The sequence below is a fragment of the Bombina bombina genome, chromosome 1, assembly GCF_027579735.1.
Source record: "Bombina bombina isolate aBomBom1 chromosome 1, aBomBom1.pri, whole genome shotgun sequence".
In the NCBI taxonomy this organism is placed as follows: domain Eukaryota; kingdom Metazoa; phylum Chordata; class Amphibia; order Anura; family Bombinatoridae; genus Bombina; species Bombina bombina.
Genome location: NC_069499.1, coordinates 504,173,345 through 504,196,989, shown reverse-complemented (window position 1 = coordinate 504,196,989; position 23,645 = coordinate 504,173,345). Strand labels below are relative to the sequence as shown.

Sequence of the window (23,645 nt, the reverse complement as noted above, 5' to 3'; positions counted from 1 at the left end):
ATATGAAAAAACTGTGCAACGTTATACATATTTATGCCACTCTCCACAGTGGTTCCCATAACCAGCCCGAAAAATGAAGTGCATATATTTTTTATAGCCTTCCAAATTACTGCTCACTCCTGTATTGGAGAGCTGCTAATTTATATAGAAAATACTAATTATAAAGCAAACAGAGGAAATATAACAAATTGATTGCAGGTGAGGTTAAAGCATTACCACACATCCATTCCTAGTGATGAGGTTAATAATTATGTTACACACATAATACTACAAAATTGTAGCCTGGATTTTTCAATGACAAAGCTATAAAAAAGACTTGTTTCTGTCTGCAACACAGGCTTGATTTATGGATATAGACACTGATCTTCTGTGAATAAGATAATCAAATTACCCCATCCAGATTTGGAAATCTAGGGCTGTAGAGATGATTGATTGTTCAATTTCAAAATTCTATCAACCTCCCATACTTTTAATGGGAATAAACCTGTATAAATATTGTTTGGCTAATGAAAATAAAAGCCAGCTACCTTGCACAGAGATAACACAGGAAAATGCAGTGTAGCTTTCTTGGTGCTCTATTTGTTGTGTCCAAAAGTTTGTGCAACTCAATTACACATTTCAAACTAACCTTCCTCTTTTTTTATAACAAGGGGCCTGTTTTTTAAAAGTAATATGCTTGGCTAGGGTTCTCGAAATGTAAACAGAAACAAGTAGTTCAAAACTGTATGAAATAAAGTAATGCTATGGGGTCGGTTTATCAAAGGCTTCGCCTGTCTTCGCACCCCTACGACTGCAGGTTCTCACAAGAGAGCCTGCAGTCCGTATTTATGAAGCAGCGGTCATCAGACCGCTGCATCCTAACTTCTTCTCCACCTCTTAGGTTGGGAATTTCAATCTCCCCGGTCTCATCCGTTCTTGTGCAATGATGAATTCCGCCAGCAGAATTCAGTCTACAGAGGTGAACTGCGGTGGACAGGGGCACATATGTACGCAGTCGCACCTGTCCACCGTAGCTTGATAAATCAACCCCTATATCCTACCTCAATCTCTCCAAATAGATTTCCAAACCTCACAAGAACCACATGAGGGTGCTACCGGCTGCAGCGCACATATATATAACTATCAGGCAGATATTAAGCAAGTTATTGCTTAACCCCTTCCTGCCGGGACTTATTTGTCTACATCGGAACAAAGTTTGTTTATAATAGCCTGTAAAGTCTGAATCCCATTGAAACCCACATTGTAGTACTTCACACTTTAGGAACCACTGTTTAAAGGTATACTGAACTCAAATGTTTTCTTTCATGATTCAGATAGAGCATGCAATTTTAAGCAACTTTCTCATTTACTCCTATTATCATTGTTTCTTCATTGTCTTAGTATCTTTATTTGAAAAAGCAGGAATGTAAGCTTAGTAGCCTACCTATTTTTGGTTCAGTACCCTGGGTAGCGCTTGCTGATTAGTGGCTGCATTTTAGCCACCAATCAGCAAGCACTACCCAGGGTGCAGACCTAAAAATAGGCCGGCTCATAAGCTTACATTCCTGCTTTTTCAAATAAAGATACCAAGACAAAAAAGAAAAATTGATAACAGGAGTAAATTAGAAAGTTGTTTAAAATTAATATGCTCTATCTAAATCATGAAGGAAAATAATTGGGTTCAGTATCACTTTAATATCAAAGAATGAAAAAAGAAAGAAAGAAAAACAATATTACTGTTGTATAAAACAAGACAAAACAACATTATGTAGGAATTGTAATAATGTGATGTGTAGCTGCTTTATGAAATTTCCAAATCAATATAAGTATCTGGTCTGACTATATAACAACCCAAAAAGTGTGTAAATGAGGTATGGTTTAGTGTGTGTGCCCTACCAAGGCCTAGTTTGCATTGGTAACGTTTAGAAACTTGTGGTAAAAACATCTATCTCTATCAAAGTCTATGGAGAAATTAAATGTTACCACCAGTTTCCAAAGTTTTCCACCTCACTGGAAACTAGGCCCAGTATGTCAGAATGCTAAACTAAAATCTCCAACTGTGTAAATGGCTGCTCCTAAGAGGAATATATTTATTGGCCTGGCAAGTGATAACATGGTGGAAAGTGACATTATTTAAAAAACATTTACTTTACAATTCTACAGCTGCCAAAAAGCTTAACAAAATATTATAAACTACCCAAGAATCACAACCAATTGCAACTGTAGAAACAATCCACTCCTTTTGTTTTAAGCAAAATGTGTACAATGCAAACCTAATGAAAGAAAGAACTCCATTCCAAGGGCCTAATGGTGATGGGAAATGCAAAAAAAAAAAGATGTATCTTTAACTAACTGCTGTTTTTACTGCCAGAGACAACATGGAGAAGGTATACACTGGTTATTAATAACATTATTCCATTATACATATGAGTTAGAAAGCATGAAAATCAATCTTTTGTTTAGTGTATTATTACTTCAGGACATAGCAAAAGTGCATTCCTGATCAATCCATCTGCCGTAGGGTTAATTCAGAGAAATATGTATTATTACCTTGCATAGCTGTATTGTATAGCAAACAGCTAGATAAGTCATTCATAAGCAGATAATATAATTTTCTCGTGGAAAAATACAGAATAGGTGGTACATAAAAATATATTTTTTTAAAAGGTACGTTAAAGGGATATGAAACCCAAAATATTTTAAAAGGCCATTTCTCTCTGCTTATCCTCCTTGATCTGTCCGCAGCCTTTGATACTGTTAACCACCCTCTTTTGCTCCAAACCCTCCAATCCTTCGGCATTTGTGACACAGCCCTTTTGTGGTTCTCTTCCAATCTGTCAAACCGTACCTTTAGTGTAGCCTTCTCTGGGGCCTTCTCTGCCCCATCACCACTTTCTGTTGGGGTACCGCAAGGCTTTGTCCTCGGTCCCCTTCTCTTCTAAATCTACACGTCCTCATAAGGATTCCTAATAAAGTCCCACGGGTTCCAATATAATTTTTATGCAGACGACACCCAAATCTACTTCTTTTCACCAGACCTATCTCCTTCCTTGCTAGCCCATGTCACTAACTGTCTTTCTCACATCTCTTCATGGATTTCCTCTCACTACCTCAAGCTAAATCTCTCCAAAACTGATATTCTCCCTCCTTCTTCCAAAATCTCCACCCCCAATCTCTCTATAACTGTCGACAACTCCATCATTACCCCTACCCCGCGTGCCCAATGTCTTAGGGTCACACTTGACTCAGATCTTTCTTTCACTCCTCACAGTCAGTCCTTGGCTAAATTCTGCCGCTTCCACCTTAAAAACAGCTATAAAATTAGACATTTCCTTACACAAGACACAACTAAGATTTTAATACACTCTCTCATCCTTTCCCGCCTCGATTACTGAAACTCTGTCCTCTCTGGTCTCCCCATCTGCCACCTAGCTCCTTTACAATCCATAATGAATACCTCTGCCAGACTTATCTTCCTTACACGTCGCTCTTCATCTGCTGCACCTCTCTGCCATTTCCTTCACTGGCTTCCTTTTGCCTCCAGGTTTAAACACAACATTCTCACTCTGACATACAAAGCCCTCAACTGCACTGCTCCCCCCTATATCTCAGACCTTGTCTCCAGATACTCTCCCTCCCGTTCCCTTCGCTATGCTCATGACCTCCTACTCTCCTCCTCTCTTGTTACCTCATCACACTCCCGCTTACAGGACTTCTCAAGACTGGCTGCCATCTTGTGAAACTCTCGGCCTCACTCCACAAGACTCTCCCCTAGTTTTGAAAACTTAATGTGCTCCCTAAAGACTCTACTGTTCAGGGATGCATACAACCTACACTAACCTTTCTTTATACCGTTTCCTCTCCTCCATTGCTATCCCCTTGAACCCCCTTAGCATGTAAGCCTAAGAGCCTTGCTGTTTGTAGATCACCTTCTTTACAGCTGATTAGAACATTGCGACTCTTGGCAGGGCCCTCTACTCATCTGATCCCTATCAATGTTTCCTTGTATTCCGCATATGTTTATAGCGCTGCGGAATCTGTTGGTGCTCTACAAATAACCGATAATAATAATAATATTTATTGTATGATTCAGATAGAGTATGTCATTGGAAATAAATTGGAAAGTTATTTAAAACTGTATGATCTATCTGACTCAAGAAATAAATATTTGGGTTTCATGTCCCTTTAAATTCTTACTTCTATGTACTCTTAACATTAATACTAAAGGTGAATTGAAAGCACAGACTCCTTTCCTTGGCTGCTGGGTTCCTCAAACTTAAAGTCCTTTACTTAAAGTCCTATTAGAATATATTTCCTTCTCCCATTCTCTCATTTTCACTTGCAAACAACACTACTTAGAGGTCCCCTGTTTTCAAAATCACCATTAAAATGAGTTTAAGGGAAGAGGAAGCTCGTTATCTGAGCCTTGAATGCATGGAATATACTTTCCTAAGTAGAATAAAAAAAATGGAGGAACATTGCTACACCTGTTTCTGCTCAAAAGGATGGGTGTGGTGTCAGCCTGAAATGCTGGATTGCTTTTCACTGGAGGAAGAATTTATGTGTCATGTCTGTTTTTTTGGTTTGGACAGGGACAATCTGGTGAGGATTAGGAACACAAAGTCTCTATGGAGAGTGTGAAACAAGTGTAGTTTTGTACAGACATATTACAGAAACATCAGGTAAATATTAATAAATGTATAGTGCAATGTTTTTAATTACGTTTTATTCAGTGTCTTATGGGATCATTAAATGTTGAGTTTAACAAACCTCATAACATTTGTAGCTGAGTATCAGGGACTCAGGAGGTTGAAGAGGACCCTTCACAATGTTGTGGGTGGAGCCTTGTTGGGAGGGGTGGTATCATGTGTGATTAGTGGACAGGGTTGTGGGATGTGTCTGGTTGGTTAATGGAGTGCCTGGATAATTTGTGGGAGTGTCTGGGTACTCCATAGATGGGGCTAAGGGAAATTCAGGAAAAAGGGACTTATGGCTGTCTCAGGGGGAAGCACACAGTGGATATGGGCATGCATATAGCAAACATATGAAGCACACACATGCATGCATGCAAACACATGTTTCTGTATTCTGGATCCACCAATATCAACAATTTAGTCCCTGTATTATGATGTGCATTTAATGTCACTAAATATTAACTAATTTCTTTGTTTTCTTTTTAACAAGCAAAAATATTTTTGGGACAAACAAATCCCAAACTCTTATTTTAGGAATTTTTACAGATTACACTATCTCAAAGTGTTTCTAAGCCATTATATAGGTTGCTATAAGAAAACTCCAATCAGTATCTGTTTCATTAATCTGGAACAATGCATGATTTAATACAAAATGTGGAGTCTTACATTATTTAGTACAGGATATGATCATGATATAACAGCAACAAACATATATAAAGCTCTGTTCCCCAAATTATGAGATTCACACATGCTGCCTATAAACACAGCTCAAAACTGTTCAAAATGGGGGAGATATACTCAGATATCAATCCCTAAGGATATTATTGTATTATAAAAATAAAATAACTTGCAGCAGCTGGGCATCCGGGAAAAGCTCAATAAATACAAGAGTACAACTCACCATGCTTCAGTATCAAGCACCCTCTCACTGTGATTGGCCATTTGATCTGTAATTATTTGTCTAAATCTCCCTGACACCGCCCACCAGTTGTAGTAGCTATAAATAGAACATGCAGTTCCCAAATATTGGAATAAAGCAAAGTCAGACCCTTTCCTAGGGGTCCCAATGTCAAATGATCAAATGGGAATTATTTTGCAAGACATGTAAAGCAAACACATGTTCAATAAAATCATATGAAAAATGAAGAATTATGTTGACTTTAATGTTTTATATATGAAATATACATATAAACAAGAATATAAAATATATTCAATCATAAAATGTTGTATATTAAAGTAACAAAGAATTTATACTGTTTAAAACAAAGAAATGCATTAATCATAGGAGACTGATATAGATGCAAATGAAATAAAAAAAAACCATTTTAAACATCGATTTATATTGCAACTGAGTCACAAGTAAAGGTGGCACACACAAAAAACAATCTGTTATACCATCAGGTAAGCGTTGCTAAGCAACATTTTCTGAGATGCAAATTATCTTGTAAAACTAAATAGTTGCTAAAAATTAAAGGGACATTAAACAGGTCATATAAAATATCTTGTATTATATTTAAATAACTGTAATAAACGTATATATAGATTGCTTAGATACATCCTCCTGTGCTCACGATTACCCTATCTGCAGACTTCCTGCTCTCCAGTGCTTTTTTATTTAGTCATTGAAAATAACAAAATATGCTCCTGCTACCTTTTTATGAAGCATTGTTGTATAAAATATATATAAAAAAATACATGTACCCATTGTAAATTGAATTTAGCTATAGTTTGTTTATGTGTAAAAAAAATGTGTGAGAGGTGATTCTCACTAAAAGCCGCAGCAGGATCCAGCTGAAGCACTCATTTTGCAATGACTGGTTTTAGTGTGAATGGGAGACCGTCACTGGTTACTAACAGCTCAGAAAAGCCAGTGGGAGCACATGACTTTATTTTAAATAGGAGCAGAACGGTTCTAGCAAACATACTGCCCCCCCCCCGAACCCACTACTTATAACAATGCCCCCTGACTAGACAACCAGGGATCACTGATTTCTAATAAAATGTATCAATAAAACATTTGGAAATCATAGGAGAAGGAAGTTATCATGCCGCCCTATGCACAGGCCTTATTGATCTAAGCCCAGCTGTAGATTATTGCTATATTTCCAACATTAATCAAAAATATTTAGATATTTTCAAAATATCTGACTGTGCACATATAAGAAAGTAACTCAGTGTGGAATTTCTAAACCTAAAATAAATGTTTCTGATGCTAAAATGAGATCTCATGCGTTCAGGTATCCTGTTAATATTTACATTACGGTTTTTAATATCTGTATACACAAGTGACAGACAGCACACACCTGATGCACGTGGTAGAAGGCCACTGCAAACGCCTCTCTGTAATATGTAAACAACTGGAGTCCACAGCACCAATACATGAGGAAAAAAGTTTTACAAACTTTGTAGCATTTATTCATCCAATTTCAGCTTTTCCAAAGCATAGGCACACAGCAGCAAATGCAACGTTTCGGGCTGTTAACCCTTACTCATGCTACCATGAGTACTATACATTTTGTCACAGATCATAATAAATCAATCTTACTGCTGTACATGTTTACTTTGTAATGCAGCAGTTAGGTTTACATGATATTCGCTTTGACAGCTTTGCATACTCTCTTGTGCTTGCAGATTTACATAAAAGATGCCCATGACACAATATGCAGGTTATACTTGATTATTTCAAAGCTGGTTTAAAGGGGCATAAAAGTGGCATTTGAAATGTGCAGCAGAACATTTACAATATTATTAATTATTCATATTTTATTACAACATACAAATACCTTTTCTAATGTGCTAACTTAAAAGGGTAGAAAGGTCAAAATTGAAATGTGCTTTGTTGTACTTCAATTAAAAATATAAGCATTATTGCAATATACTTCTACTAGCAGAAGTGTTTCTTGTAAAAGTTATTACTGTTTTTCTGCAGCATACGAACATATCTTGTGTGGCCCCGTGCACCAGTATTCAACACCACACCTTCTCAGATAGCTGGCAGTGGGAGTATTTCTTCTGAAGATGTAATTTGTGCTATAAAAGCCACTGCTTACTCTCTGAGAAGGTGTAGTGTCTGAACACTGGTGTACAGCTCCTCACAGTATTTGTGCATATGCTGCAGAAAAACAATAATACAATAATAATGCAAAAATGCTTATATTTCAAAGTGAAATGAACCAATGCAAATTTAAATTTTGACCTTTCTATCCCTTTAACCCCTTAACGACCAGCGTCGTACCCTATACAACGCTGGTCTTTATGCCCTTAAGGACCAGTGACGTACCCTGTACGTCGCTGCAGTCCTGGGCTTCTCTCTGCCGCGATCTCGCTCAAAATTGAGAGATTGCGCTATTTCTGCATGCCCCACGAGTGGGGCACTACAGAAATAGATTTGCAGAGTTGTCGATGCAGTGAGGGCCACTATGTGGCCCTCTCTGCCTCACACAGCGGTGGTGCCGATCGTTGGTGGGTGGAAGGCTAAGGAGGGAGGTGGGTGGGCGGCCCATCGCTGGAGGGAGGTGGGAGGTGGGCGGGAGTTGCGCGTGCCTATTACGGGCGAAAAAACACCCACTGAAAGCAGCAGGGAGGGGGAAGGAGGGAGTGGGGAGGGGGAGAGGGGGGATCCTGGTTACCTTGGTTAGCGATGGGAATAGGAGGGTGGGAAGTCGATCTGGGAGGGGGTATTGTATTGAGGGAGGGCAGCTACACTACAGAAATAAAGGCAATTTTTTTTTATTAAATGCCTAATTTGCAGCAATTTGCAGCCCATCACTGGAGGGAAGTGGGAGGTGGGCAGGAGTTGCGCGGCAGTTGCGTGTGCCTATTACAGGTGAAAAAACTAAATGAAAGCGGTAGGGAGGGGGAAGGAGGGAGTGGGAGAGGGGGGATTCTGGTTATCTTGGTTAGCGATGGGAATAGGAGGGTGGGAAGTCGATCTGGGAGGGGGAGGGGGTATTGTATTGAGGGGGGGCAGCTACACTACAGAAAAAAAAGGCTATTTAAATATTTTTTAAAAAAATGCTTAATTTGCAGCAATTTAGATACTGGCAGACAGCTGCCAGTACCTAATATGGTGGCAATTAAGTAGAGGGGTAGGGTTAGAGAGCTGTATGGGGGGGATCAGGGAGGTTCGGGGGGTTAAGTGGGAACCTACACTGCAGCAAATATATTTGAAAAAAATATATATATAAAAAAAAGGCTTTTATATTCTTACTAGCAGAATTTCTGCCAGTACTTAACATGGCGGTGACAATTGTAAGGTGGGGGAGGGAAAATAGCTGTTTGAGGAGGGTCAGGGAGGGATCAGGGGGTGGGATATGTCAGGTGGGAGGCTGATCTCTACACTAAAGCTAAAATTAACCCTACAAGCTACCTAATTAACCCCTTCACTGCTGGACATAATACAAGTGTGGTGTGCGGCTGCATTTAGAGGCCTTCTAATTACCAAAAAGCAATGCCAAAGCCATATATGTCTGCTATTTCTGAACAAAGGGGATCCCAGAGAAGCATTTACAACAATTTGTGCCATGATTGCACAAGCTGTGAAATAATTTCAGTGAGAAACCTAAAATTGTGAAAAAGTTAATGATTTTTTTTTATTTGCTGTGTATGGAGTGGAGGGGGGCGGGATCGGGGGCAGGACCCACGGGGGCGCGCACGGGAGCGCGCGCGTGCACGGGGGGTGGTGGGCGGGCGCGTGCATGGGGCGGGAGCGGGTGGGAACCGCTACACTACAGAAAAACAAAGTTAAAAGTAAATAAAACTAAGACATTTTAAATATTTAAAATATAATCTAAGGGATCTGGAAGGGGTTGTGGGTTGGTCTTGGTGGGGGGGGGGAAGCTACACTACAGAAAAGGGCTATTTTTTTTAAAAAAAGGCACATTTTTTGCAAAACTGGGTACTGGCAGACAGCTGCCAGTACCCAAGATGCTGCCCATTAAGGCAGAGGGCAAGGGTTAGAGAGCTGTTAGTTGGGGGATCAGTGAGGTTAGGGTCTAAGGGGGGGTCATACACATCAGCATATGTAAATATGCTTTTTTTTTTTTTTTTAAAAAAGGGCCAAATACCTTTTATTTTAGTACTGGCAGAGTTTCTGCCAGTACTTAAGATGGTGGGGACAATTGTGGGGTGGGGGAGGGAAGAGAGCTGTTTGGGAGGGATCAGGGGGTCTGATGTTTCAGGTGGGAGGCTGAGCTCTACACTAAAGATAAAATTAACCCTGCAAGCTCCCTACAAGCTACATAATTAACCCCTTCACTGCTAGCCATAATACACGTGTGATGCGCAGCGGCATTTAGAGGCCTTCTAATTACCAAAAAGCAATGCCAAAGCCATATATGTCTGCTATTTCTGAACAAAGGGGATCCCAGAGAAGCATTTACAACCATTTGTGCCATAATTGCACAAGCTGTTTGTAAATAATTTCAGTGAGAAACCTAAAATGGAGAAAAATTTTACTTTTTTTTTAATTTGATCGCATTTGGCAGTGAAATGGTGGCATAAAATATACCAAAATTGGCCTAGATCAATACTTGGGGTTGTCTACTACACTACACTAAAGCTAAAACTATCCCAAAAAGCTCCCTACATGCTCCCTAATTAACCCCTTCACTGCTGGGCATAATACACGTGTGGTGCGCAGTGGCATTTAGCGGCCTTCTAATTACCAAAAAGCAACGCCAAAGTCATATATGTCTGCTATTTCTGAACAAAGAGGATCCCAGAGAAGAATTTACAACCATTTATGCCATAATTGCACAAGCTGTTTGTAAATAATTTAAGTTAGAAACCAAAAGTTTGTGAAAAAATTTGTGAAAAGTGAACGATTTTTTGTATTTGATTGCATTTGGCGGTGAAATGGTGGCATGAAATATACCAAAATGGGCCTAGATCAATACTTTGGGTTGTCTACTAAAAAAAAATATATACATGTCAATTGATATTGAGAGATTCCTGAAAGATATCAGTGTTCTAATGTAACTATCGCTAATTTTGAAAAGAAATGGTTTGGAAATAGCAAAGTGCTACTTGTATTTATGGCCCTATAGTTTAGAAAAAAAGCAAAGAACATGTAAATATTGGGTATTTCTAAAATCAGGACAAAATTTAGAAACTATTTAGCATGGGTGTTTTTTTGTGGTTGTAGATGTGTAACAGATTTTGGGGGTCAAAGTTAGAAAAAGTGTGTTTTTTCCATTTTTTCCTCATATTTTATAATTTTTTTTATAGTAAATTATAATATATGATGAAAATAATGGTATCTTTAGAAAGTCCATTTAATGGCGAGAAAAACGGTATATAATATGTGTGGGTACAGTAAATGAGTAAGAGGAAAATTACAGCTAAACACAAACACCTCAAAAATCTAAAAATAGCCTTGGTCCCAAACGGACAGAAAATGGAAAAGTGCTGTGGTCATTAAGGGGTTAAGGGGACATGAAACTCAAATTTTTTCTTTCATGATTCAGATAGAGAATACAATTTTAAACAACTTTTCAGTTTACTTCTATTATTTAATTTGTTTCCTTCTCTTGTTATCCTTTCCTGAAAGGTTTATCTAGGCAAGCTCAGGAGAAGCAGAGAATCCATTAGTACAATGCTGCTCCTTCAACAAATGATACCAAGAGAATGAAACAGATTAGATAATAGAAGTAATTTAGAAAGTTGTTTAAACATGTATTCTCTATCTGAATCATAAGAGAATATATTTGGGTTTCATGTCCCTTTAAGGGATTAACACACATTTTAGCTGCTGCTGCTTGAACTTTTTTTCTGATAGCTCAAATCTGTGTCAGTCATATCTTTTTTTTTTCTTTCTTGTGCACAGTTTGATTCTCTTTATGTACAATTTTTGTTTTATTTTTAGTGCATGCAGTGGGGAAATATATTGAAGTGAACTTTCCAATATCTATTGAGTCTCTGTCTGAAGTACATTGTAAGAAAAGCTTAGAGTTAGGGCATGTGAGATGTCTGCTGAGGTTGCATATCTTTTTTGTTTACTTTTTTTCATGCTGCCAATAGACATGAACATTTTCATTGATTAGTTATTTTTGCAAACAAAGCAAATGACAAAGCAGCCATTTTCTGCCAATATTTCCATATAAAATACTTTTGTTCATTTGGTTTCTTTATCCACCTGATAGAGAACTAATAACAAAATCAAGCAAGATTTGTCTAAATGTCAAAAACAGAACATCCAGGGATATATTGCAGCAGAGCAACAGGCTATAGGAGTGCTAACCATGTCCACTGATGTTTTCCACCTTTAAAGGGACAGTCTAGGCCAAAATAAACTTTCATGATTCAGATAGAGCATGCAATTTTAAACAATTTTCCAATTTACTTTTATCACCAATTTTGCTTTGTTCTCTTGATATTCTTAGTTGAAAGCTTAACCTAGGAGTTTCATATGCTAATTTCTTAGACCTTGAAGGCCACCTCTTTTCAGAATGCATTTTAACAGTTTTTCACCACTAGAGGGTGTTAGTTCACGTATTTCCTATAGATAACACTGTGCTTGTGCACGTGAAGTTATCTGGGAGCAGGCACTGATTGGCTAGACTGCAAGTCTGTCAAAAGAACTGAAATAAGGGGGCAGTTTGCAGAGGCTTAGATACAAGGTAATCACAGAGGTTAAAAGTATATTAATATAACTGTGTTGGGTATGCAAAACTGGGGAATGGGTAATAAAGGGATTATCTATTTTTGAAAACAATAAAAATTCTGGTGTAGACTGTCCCTTTAAAACAAAGTACACTGCACACAATATGCAGAAAATATTCAATGATGTATTATTCAGTCTAATCTGCAGTGCAGGAAAGTGCAGGAAAGTCACAGATGCCTCTTTTTATTATTATGCTGCTCTAATGTAAAATGCAAAAGACTTTGATAAAACTTTATGGAAACAGGCACAAAAAGCAACAAAGACCTTATGTTTGATTCCCATAGTCTGATCTGACATCCATGCCAAGCCCACACCTCAGGGCAGGTTCATACAATGTGGGACAGACTCAGGGACGATTATACCATGGGATAGGAGGCTAAAAATCAGGACTGTGCAAGAAAAATGACTAAAGTTGTCAAATATGTGTGTGGACTGCTTAGTTCTCTTTATCTGAATGCATTTTTGCAATTTAGATTTAGCTTCTTTTTTTTAATAACAAGTGGGGTATGGTTAAGGAGATGGGTGATTGGTTAAAAATAGAACTTTTATGAAAGCAGTAAAGACCTAGCAACCAGCTATCTGTCAATGCAAAAATAAAACAATACAGTACAGTCTGGGCCTGTATGCTCACAAAGGAATGTCAAGTATTTCAAGATAAAGATTCAACACCAAATAGAGAAATGTGACACAAGACAAAGTTTTTTTCTAACCTCTGACATATAGAAAGTTCCCACACACATCTGCCACAAAGTGAGTTTGCACAACCTCTGGTCATGGAAAGTTGCAGCTGTTTCTACTAGGATTCCACTTGTAACAAGATGTATATCAGCTGTTAATGTACAGTTTAATGACAGCGCTGATTTTGTAATATGTATTTTTTCTTAAAAACAATATCCTTACAAAGTATCATAGTCATGGAACTACTTAGTGTTTGCCTGTGTCATGATTGAATTGGTTAAACTTTCTATAACTTTATATTTATTTATATGTGTGTGTGTGTGTTGAAATAATAAACCATATTATTATTATTATTCTTTATAATAATAATAATAATAATTAATAATATTATTATTATAATACTTGTTTCAACACTTTAGTTCTCAGAACAATTTTAGCTTCTCTTTTTTTCATTTTTAGATTTATTTAGATTACTTTGGCATTGGTAACATTTTGTCATTGATTCTCTATGCTTTATTGCTGGTTTTCTGGTTGCTATAAATATCTCCACATGTGTAACATTCCCTTATGAATAAATAAGCAATTCATTTGCTTTACATGTCTGATTTGTTTGTATTATAAATGTGTTTTCTACTTTCATATTTTAATTTAAGTAAATACACATATTTGTTTCATTTTTTTTTGTTTGCTTTGGATATGTATTATTTAAATAAATATGTAACAATAGAGAGTGAACCTTCCAATTTAAAGTTCTCCACTAAAATGATATGCTGGATTCGTGAATACTATTCTAAATAACATTCAAAATTACTTCTATTATTTAATTTACTTCATTCTTCAGATATCCTTTGTTGAAGAAATAGCAATGCACATGGGTGAGCAAATCACAGGAGGCATATATGTGCAGCCACCAATCAGCAGCTACTGAGCCTATTTAGATATGCTTTTCAAAAAAGGATATCAAGAGAATGAAGCAAATTAGATAATGGAAGCAATTTGGAAAGTTGTTTAAAATTGTGTGATCTTTCTAAATTATGAAAGAAAGAAAACAATTGGATGTCATGTCCCTTTAAGCACTGTTTAAAAGGAAGCATATTACAACAATTTTGTAAGGTGGTATTTGAATTAGCTATGTGTTTGAAATACCACATTCATGTCCTATAACAAAATGTTTGGAAGTATAATAAATCTAATACTTTCAGTAATCAGGCAATGAACAACCTTTTTTAAGACTGCAAATCCAAATAAAGATATTTGAAAGATCTATTATTACTTTACAACTAAACATTTGACCCAATCCAACATTTATTTATTTTGTACCCAGAAGCTAACTAGCCTGTGCCTAGGGCAGCAGGATTTTTTGTTGGAGGTGGGGGGATTTTGAGGGTTAGTCCTTTGGCAGGACTCCTTACTCCTATGCTCTCCAAATGTTTTTTTATTTTTATTTATTATTATAAATCAATGATCCCTTGGTGACCATTGGGGTATATGACCCCTCCATATATTCCTAGTGTCCAGTTGTGAAAAATATGGGTCAAATATAAGCTAAAAGTGTTAGGTGTGCAGGAAGGTTAGAGGGGGCACACAGATGATTTCACAGTGCTAACAGCGATATAAAAAGACATATATACTACTGGATATACAGTATTTAATTATAGACTCTGTCTTTAGAGCAATTAAAGTGTAGGTTACATTATATAAACTAAGTCTGAAGTGTTAAACTTTCAAGTTAATTTTGCTTTTGTAAATAACGGATTTAAACAAACCAATAGGAATATTTTAAAAAGTAAACACTATCAAGCAATCTAAAAAGATGTGTTTAGAATGTACCTGCCACACCCACCTATAAACCATTTCTCTGACCCTTACTGAAAAATACATTCTCTTTTCAAATAACCAGCGAAACATTTCTGTTTTGTTTTTTTCCAGAACCATTTGTATATTTCTTTAGTAACTTTGTTACAACTAAGATTTAGTTCTGTAAACCAGAACATAACAAATAGTATAACTCCTAGAAATGGATTTTTCTTTCAGGTTTGATTCAGTTGTAAAATATTAAGACGTCTCAATTCTATGACACTTAAACTTCTACATATGTTCTAAAACTGAAGCAATAGTCACAAGCATAAAGGAATTTCAAGTGGAAACAAAAGTATTGCTTGTTACAAAGTATCTGTGATTTGAAAACTGAATTATTAAACTTCTAAAAATGTTGACATGTGTTATCAACAAAAATAAACTTATGAATGTACAAAAATACAGTTCAATACAATTCAATGCTACTGAAATTCAGAAATACTTTAAAAAGTGAAAAATATTGGGTTATTTTACAGTTTGGTAAATATTTATCAGATGTTGACTTATAGGGGCTTATAGAGGCCGTATTATCATGTCCGTCGCACATTGATAAATGCCGACAGCATACGCTGTCGGCATTTATCATTGCACAAGCATTTCTCGTGAAATACTTGTGCAATACCGCCCCCCTGCGCATTCGCGGCCAATCAGGGGGTGTCAATCAACCCGATTGGGCTTATTGCTGTTAGCCGCCTCAGAGGTGGCGGACGAGTTGACTCCTGATTAAGGCTTGCACGAAATTAGAAGCATTTGGGCCTTGATAAATCGTGTGGTAAATGCAAAGAAATATAAATATATAAATACTTTTTGCTTGTAAATAATAATTACATGTTAGATTATTTACATATGCAGTATATAGTGTCTTATATAAGTATATACATGTGAATATATCCAGCAGGTTTTTTTTGCTCACTGGACAAAAGCACCTGCTGTATACTTGCACCTGAGGGTACAATCTGTAAAGGAATGTAATGCTTATCTTCAAGGTAATAAGTAATAGTTCTTGCTGTCTTTCTCTGTGGGAACCTAAGAATTAGAAATATAATACTTTTATTTACTTACTCCTTTAGAAAAGCATAGCAAGAACTGATACTTCTCCCAGGGGTGAGAAATAATAATATAAAAGTATTAATGTCTATCTAACTCTGTACTCTGGTTTGGATTTCTTATAAAATAAACTCTACCACAGGCTGCCCCAGTATTATTTAACCTCTTAGCTACCAGAAAGGGTTACAACATACTGCGATTGCAGCCCTCCATGGAAGCCAGGGACCACTCAGTGGTTAAACCAATGGTAAATAATTCCAAATTACAATCTATTTCCGATATACCTAAACTCTTTTCACAAAGCAGAATGAAGTTGGGTGCCTGAGAATGAGAGACAGATGTGTGAGTTTCATAACAATGTAGCTAACAGCAAACAGTACCTGCAGCTGTTACCATAAAACCACACCCTCTGTGATCTATAGTGTAGGGCAATAACATAGAATCCAACATAAAAACAATCATATCTTACACATTCCTTTGTTCTGTACTTTTGGTAAGAGTTTAATAGTCATGGAAAAAGTTAACTACACATATGCGGTGTATGAGTTATACAGTTATAGAGGAGGTGTTAAAAAATGGCTGTGGTATTTTCCATCATGTTCTCTCCCACACTGAACATCTGTGACATACAGTTAGAGTGGAAAATATGAAGTTCACATTTTCCTACAATACGCACACTCTAAAGGGTTTATAAAATGAAATGTGCTGCCTGCATTTAGCCAATGATGGGTTGTTTTGTTTTTGTTTTTTTCTTCCTTTTTCTGTTCTTTTAAAATAGGCTATACTAAAAACAAACAATGTTCAGTATACAAATGTCTAATTGTCCATAGTAAATGTCAGTGTAAATTCCAAGCCCACCAGTAATAACACAGAGAAAAATGAGGGGGGAGAAGAAGTTAGATTTTATCCAAATAAGGAGTGCTGCACTGCTCATCTCAAGATTATACTAAGTATATTGCTGGGATTTAAGCTTTACTAACCTGGAAGATAAGGACTTTAAAGTTGTTCCTTCTTAGCAACTGGGTGTGGTTGTGCTCTAGCTTCTTCACCTGGACAGTCTGTTTGTCCATGCGATCCTTGACATCCCTCATGTTAGCACTGACCTTGCGCGACTTCTCTAGGAGTTTGCTCACAGTGTTACTGGTGGAGGTGTGACTTTTTGACAGCTTGGTAATATCATTCTGGATACCTTTAACTGAATTCTCTATGTCAATCTGTTTCTTTTCCATCTTGTGCTGGTTCTCCTGCACTGAGTCTAACATATTCACGAGTTTATCTAGTAGAGTCAGGACAGTAATGGCGTTGACTTGACTACTGTCCTTGATGGAGTCCATCACATGCTGATGTGGAGTAGGACTGGAACTCGGTGATTCTGTAGGACTGTGGCTGGGCACCACAAGCTCTTGGCTCTCATGTTCATTACTTTTCTGAAACTCCTCTTCATGCTTTTCTACTTGGATTGCATCTTCTTCCATGTTTGCAAATGCGATTAGATCAGATATTCCAACTGCTAAATGTGTCCTCTCTCTGTTCCTAACAAAATGACAAGCGTTTTATTTGCAGCAGATGTTTTGCTAGGGCTTGGTTCTCTTTGATCAACGTTAGTTTTGATGGGGCAGTGTGAGACACATCAGTCTGCAGCAACACTCTGCCAGTAACTACATTCCAGCTTTTCTTTTAAGCCTCTGCTCCACCCAGTGGGAGTTGAAAGTTGAAATATCCAAATTGCAAAAGCAAACTTTCTGATGCTGGGGTGTTTTCCAGTGCAATCCTTGCCCCCCTTCTAGTGCCACTCCTAGATATACAGTTTTACATTTTTTTTTACATGCCATAGTTAAAAAATGACTTCATACAGGCATAGAAAACACCCATTTGGACAGGAGCCATCTCCTCTTCTCTTGGCTGCAGGGGATAAACTTTTGGCTGGCTGCTATGATACACTGGAACAGTGAACATGTTTTTTTCCTGGATGAAGTTATTTTCAGAGGAAAGTATTGTTTGCATTTGCCAAGGGAATAACTTGTGTTTTTTCTTGTATGTGCAGCTCTTCCTTTGCTACAATATATGTTAGATTTCCTAATTCTCAAAGGTTTTGGTAGTTAATGCTATGTGGACTGCAGTGTGCAGGTTATCTGGTTTTGGGACATTTCAGTAAATTGCTCAAAGGAAAGCCAGTACACAGCATAAACTAAACAGTGTAACTATATATATATATATATATATATATATATATATATATATATATATATATATATATATATATATATATATATTATACTTTATTTATAAAGCAACAACAAATTCTGCAGCACTGTCCATAGGAACAATATATATATATATATATATATATATATATATATATATATATATATATATATATATATAGTGTGTGTATATATATATATATATATATATATATATATACACAAACAAAAAGGTATCAGCGCACATTCATTTTCAAAAGCACAACATATTTTTTGAGCCTCAGAGGGCTGAATCATTCCTGCTTTTACTCTTCATAATAGAATGAGACTCCCTAGCTTAAATGGACAGTCTAGGCCAAAATAAACTTTCATGATTCAGATAGGGCATGTCATTTTAAACAATTTTCCAATTTAATTTTATCACCAATTTTGCTTTGTTCTCTTGGTATTCTTAGTTGAAAGCTTAACCTAGGAGGTTCATATGCTAATTTCTTAGACCTTGAAGGCCTCCTCTTTTCAGAATGCATTTTAACAGTTTTTCACCACTAGAGGGTGTTAGTTCATGTATTTCATATAGATAACACTGTGCTCGTGCACGTGAAGTTATCTGAGAGCAGGCACTGATTGGCTAAACTGCAAGTCTGTCAATAGAACTGAAATAAAGGGGCAGTTTGCAGAGGCTTAGATACAAGATAATCACAGAGGTTAAAAGTATATTATTATAACTGTGTTGGTTATGCAAAACTGGGGAATAGGTAATAAAGGGATTATCTATCTTTTAAAACAATAACAATTCTGGTGTAGACTGTCCCTTTAATATTCGCAACTCCATTACACTGTCATGAGCACACCTGAGCTTGGGTGGGGTGCTTAAACCAATGGGAGATGGTCAGTCTCCCTGATTATTTTTAAATACAGATACAAATTTTTTTTTTTTTTTAGCACACCTCTCAAAAAGTTTAAATACATATAATATAATACATATACATATGTATATATATATATAGTGTATATGACTATGTATATATATATATATATATATATATATATATATAATCTGGAGAAGTAATAAGCACTCACTGGATTTAAGCACAGCAAACTATTTATTAGGCAGTGACGTTTCGGGGCATTCACCTTCTTCTTCAGGGTCTGAAGAAGGGGTGAATGCCCCGAAACGTCACTGCCTAATAAATAGTTTGCTGTGCTTAAATCCAGTGAGTGCTTATTACTTGTCCAGATTGAATATTTTGTTAAGCACCCTGGTCTCTGTTTGGGTTGGCAAGTGAGAGTGCACTAACTTGGATTCAGTATATATATATATTTATATAATGTGTACTCATGTACAGTATCATAGATATTTGGATTTAGGTTTATTATGTAGTTGTAGTGTCAACACTAAAATGAAACAAGCTTTAAAAATCAAGGCTACATCTTTACTGAAACATTGTAGTACAATCTTAAATGTTTATCAAGGAATTTACAATTTTATTACAAATAATTTTCAAAAATAATTTTGTAATACACTTGTATCTGTATAAGTTATCATTAATGTTAATGCTGCAAAATGTTTTTTTTGGGTTGGGGAGCATTGAATGAGCCCCAATCCCACTCCTGTTTTACCCACAGGGACAAGTGTTCTCTAAACACTAAGGCCTAGATTTGGAGTTCGGCGGTAAAAGGGCTGTTAACGCTCCGCGGGCTTTTTTCTGGCCGCACCATAAATTTAACTCTGGTATCGAGAGTTCAAACAAATGCTGCGTTAGGCTCCAAAAAAGGAGCGTAGAGCATTTTTACCGCAAATGCAACTCTCGATACCAGAGTTGCTTACGGACGCGGCCGGCCTCAAAAACGTGCTCGTGCACGATTCTCCCATAGGAAACAATGGGACTGTTTGAGCTGGAAAAAAACCTAACACCTGCAAAAAAGCAGCGTTCAGCTCCTAACGCAGCCCCATTGTTTCCTATGGGGAAACACTTCCTACGTCTGCACCTAACACTCTAACATGTACCCCGAGTCTAAACACCCCTAACCTTACACTTATTAACCCCTATTCTGCTGTCCCCGCTATCGCTGACCCCTGCATTTTTTTTTTAACCCCTAATCTGCCGCTCCGTAAACCGCCGCCACCTATGTTATCCCTATGTACCCCTAATCTGCTGCCCTAACCCCGCCGACCCCTATATTATATTTATTAACCCCTAATCTGCCCCCCTCAACGTCGCCGACACCTGCCTACACTTATTAACCCCTAATCTGCCGAGCGGACCTGAGCGCTACTATAATAAAGTTATTAACCCCTAATCTGCCTCACTAACCCTATAATAAATAGTATTAACCCCTAATCTGCCCTCCCTAACATCGCCGACACCTAACTTCAATTATTAACCCCTAATCTGCCGACCAGAGCTCACCGCTATTCTAATAAATTGATTAACCCCTAAAGCTAAGTCTAACCCTAACACTAACACCCCCCTAAGTTAAATATAATTTTTATCTAACGAAATAAATTAACTCTTATTAAATAAATGATTCCTATTTAAAGCTAAATACTTACCTGTAAAATAAATCCTAATATAGCTACAATATAAATTATAATTATATTATAGCTATTTTAGGATTAATATTTATTTTACAGGCAACTTTGTAATTATTTTAACCAGGTACAATAGCTATTAAATAGTTAAGAACTATTTAATAGTTACCTAGTTAAAATAATAACAAATTTACCTGTAAAATAAATCCTAACCTAAGATATAATTAAACCTAACACTACCCTATCAATAAAATAATTAAATAAACTACCTACAATTACCTACAATTAACCTAACACTACACTATCAATAAATTAATTAAACACAATTCCTACAAATAAATACAATTAAATAAACTAGCTAAAGTACAAAAAAATAAAAAAGAACTAAGTTACAGAAAATAAAAAAATATTTACAAACATAAGAAAAATATTACAACAATTTTAAACTAATTACACCTACTCTAAGCCCCCTAATAAAATAACAAAGCCCCCCAAAATAAAAAATTCCCTACCCTATTCTAAATTAAAAAAGTTACAAGCTTTTTTACCTTACCAGCCCTGAACAGGGCCCTTTGCGGGGCATGCCCCAAGAATTTCAGCTCTTTTGCTTGTAAAAGAATAAATACAATACCCCCCCCCAACATTACAACCCACCACCCACATACACCTAATCTAACCCAAACCCCCCTTAAATAAACCTAACACTAAGCCCCTGAAGATCTTCCTACCTTGTCTTCACCATCCAGGTTCACCGATCCGTCCTGAAGAGCTCCTCCGATGTCCTGATCCAAGCCCAAGCGGGGGCTGAAGAGGTCCATGATCCGGTCAAAGTCTTCATCCAAGCGGGGCAGAAGAGGATCTTCCATCCGATTGAAGTCATCATCCAGGCGGCATCTTCTATGGTCTTCCATCCGGAGCGAAGCGGCAGGATCCAGAAGACCTCCAGCGCGGAACATCCATAACATCCATCCGGACCGACGACTGAACGACGAATGACTGTTCCTTTAAGGGACGTCATCCAAGATGGCGTCCCTCGAATTCCGATTGGCTGATAGGATTCTATCAGCCAATCGGAATTAAGGTAGGAATTTTCTGATTGGCTGATGGAATCAGCCAATCAGAATCAAGTTCAATCCGATTGGCTGATCCAATCAGCCAATCAGATTGAGCTCGCATTCTATTGGCTGTTCCGATCAGCCAATAGAATGCGAGCTCAATCTGATTGGCTGATTGGATCGGCCAATCGGATTGAACTAGATTCTGATTGGCTGATTCCATCAGCCAATCAGAAAATTCCTACCTTAATTCCGATTGGCTGATAGAATCCTATCAGCCAATCGGAATTCGAGGGACGCCATCTTGGATGACGTCCCTTAAAGGAACAGTCATTCGTCGTTCAGTCGTCGGTCCGGATGGATGTTCCGCGCTGGAGGTCTTCTGGATCCTGCCGCTTCGCTCCGGATGGAAGACCATAGAAGATGCCGCCTGGATGATGACTTCAATCGGATGGAAGATCCTCTTCTGCCCCGCTTGGATGAAGACTTTGACCGGATCATGGACCTCTTCAGCCCCCGCTTGGGCTTGGATCAGGACATCGGAGGAGCTCTTCAGGACGGATCGGTGAACCTGGATGGTGAAGACAAGGTAGGAAGATCTTCAGGGGCTTAGTGTTAGGTTTATTTAAGGGGGGTTTGGGTTAGATTAGGGGTATGTGGGTGGTGGGTTGTAATGTTGGGGGGGGGGTATTGTATTTATTCTTTTACAGGCAAAAGAGCTGAAATTCTTGGGGCATGCCCCGCAAAGGGCCCTGTTCAGGGCTGGTAAGGTAAAAGAGCTTGTAACTTTTTTAATTTAGAATAGGGTAGGGAATTTTTTATTTTGGGGGGCTTTGTTATTTTATTAGGGGGCTTAGAGTAGGTGTAATTAGTTTAAAATTGTTGTAATATTTTTCTTATGTTTGTAAATATTTTTTTATTTTCTGTAACTTAGTTCTTTTTTATTTTTTTGTACTTTAGCTAGTTTATTTAATTGTATTTATTTGTAGGAATTGTGTTTAATTAATTTATTGATAGTGTAGTGTTAGGTTAATTGTAGGTAATTGTAGGTAGTTTATTTAATTATTTTATTGATAGGGTAGTGTTAGGTTTAATTATATCTTAGGTTAGGATTTATTTTACAGGTAAATTTGTTATTATTTTAACTAGGTAACTATTAAATAGTTCTTAACTATTTAATAGCTATTGTACCTGGTTAAAATAATTACAAAGTTGCCTGTAAAATAAATATTAATCCTAAAATAGCTATAATATAATTATAATTTATATTGTAGCTATATTAGGATTTATTTTACAGGTAAGTATTTAGCTTTAAATAGGAATCATTTATTTAATAAGAGTTAATTTATTTCATTAGATAAAAATTATATTTAACTTAGGGGGGTGTTAGTGTTAGGGTTAGACTTAGCTTTAGGGGTTAATCAATTTATTAGAATAGCGGTGAGCTCCGCTCGGCAGATTAGGGGTTAATAATTGAAGGTAGGTGTCGGCGATGTTAGGGAGGGCAGATTAGGGGTTAATACTATTTATGATAGGGTTAGTGAGGCGGATTAGGGGTTCATAACTTTATTATAGTAGCGCTCAGGTCCGCTCGGCAGATTAGGGGTTAATAAATGTAGGCAGGTGTCGGCGACGTTGAGGGGGGCAGATTAGGGGTTAATAAATATAATATAGGGGTCGGCGATGTTAGGGCAGCAGATTAGGGGTACATAGGGATAACGTAGGTGGCGGCGATTTGCGGTCGGAAGATTAGGGGTTAATTATTTTAAGTAGCTGGCGGCGACGTTGTGGGGGGCAAGTTAGGGGTTAATAAATATAATATAGGGGTCGGCGGGGTTAGGGGCAGCAGATTAGGGGTACATAAGTATAACGTAGATGGCGGTCGGCAGATTAGGGGTTAAAAATTTTAATCGAGTGGCGGCGATGTGGGGGGAC

The 23,645-nt window shown here is 37.3% G+C and overlaps 1 protein-coding gene across 1 annotated transcript in view; it reads right to left on the bottom strand.

Annotated features, from left to right (window-relative positions):
* Window positions 1-17,619, bottom strand: part of CAVIN2 (caveolae associated protein 2) — an 89,151-nt gene extending 71,532 nt beyond the window's left edge. Inside the window, exon 1 of the mRNA XM_053698588.1 lies at window positions 16,899-17,619. Coding sequence (XP_053554563.1) covers window positions 16,899-17,393 — 495 coding nt within the window. The 5' untranslated portion in view covers window positions 17,394-17,619. The remainder of the gene's footprint in view (window positions 1-16,898) is intronic.
* Between the last annotated feature and the right edge of the window lie 6,026 nt (window positions 17,620-23,645).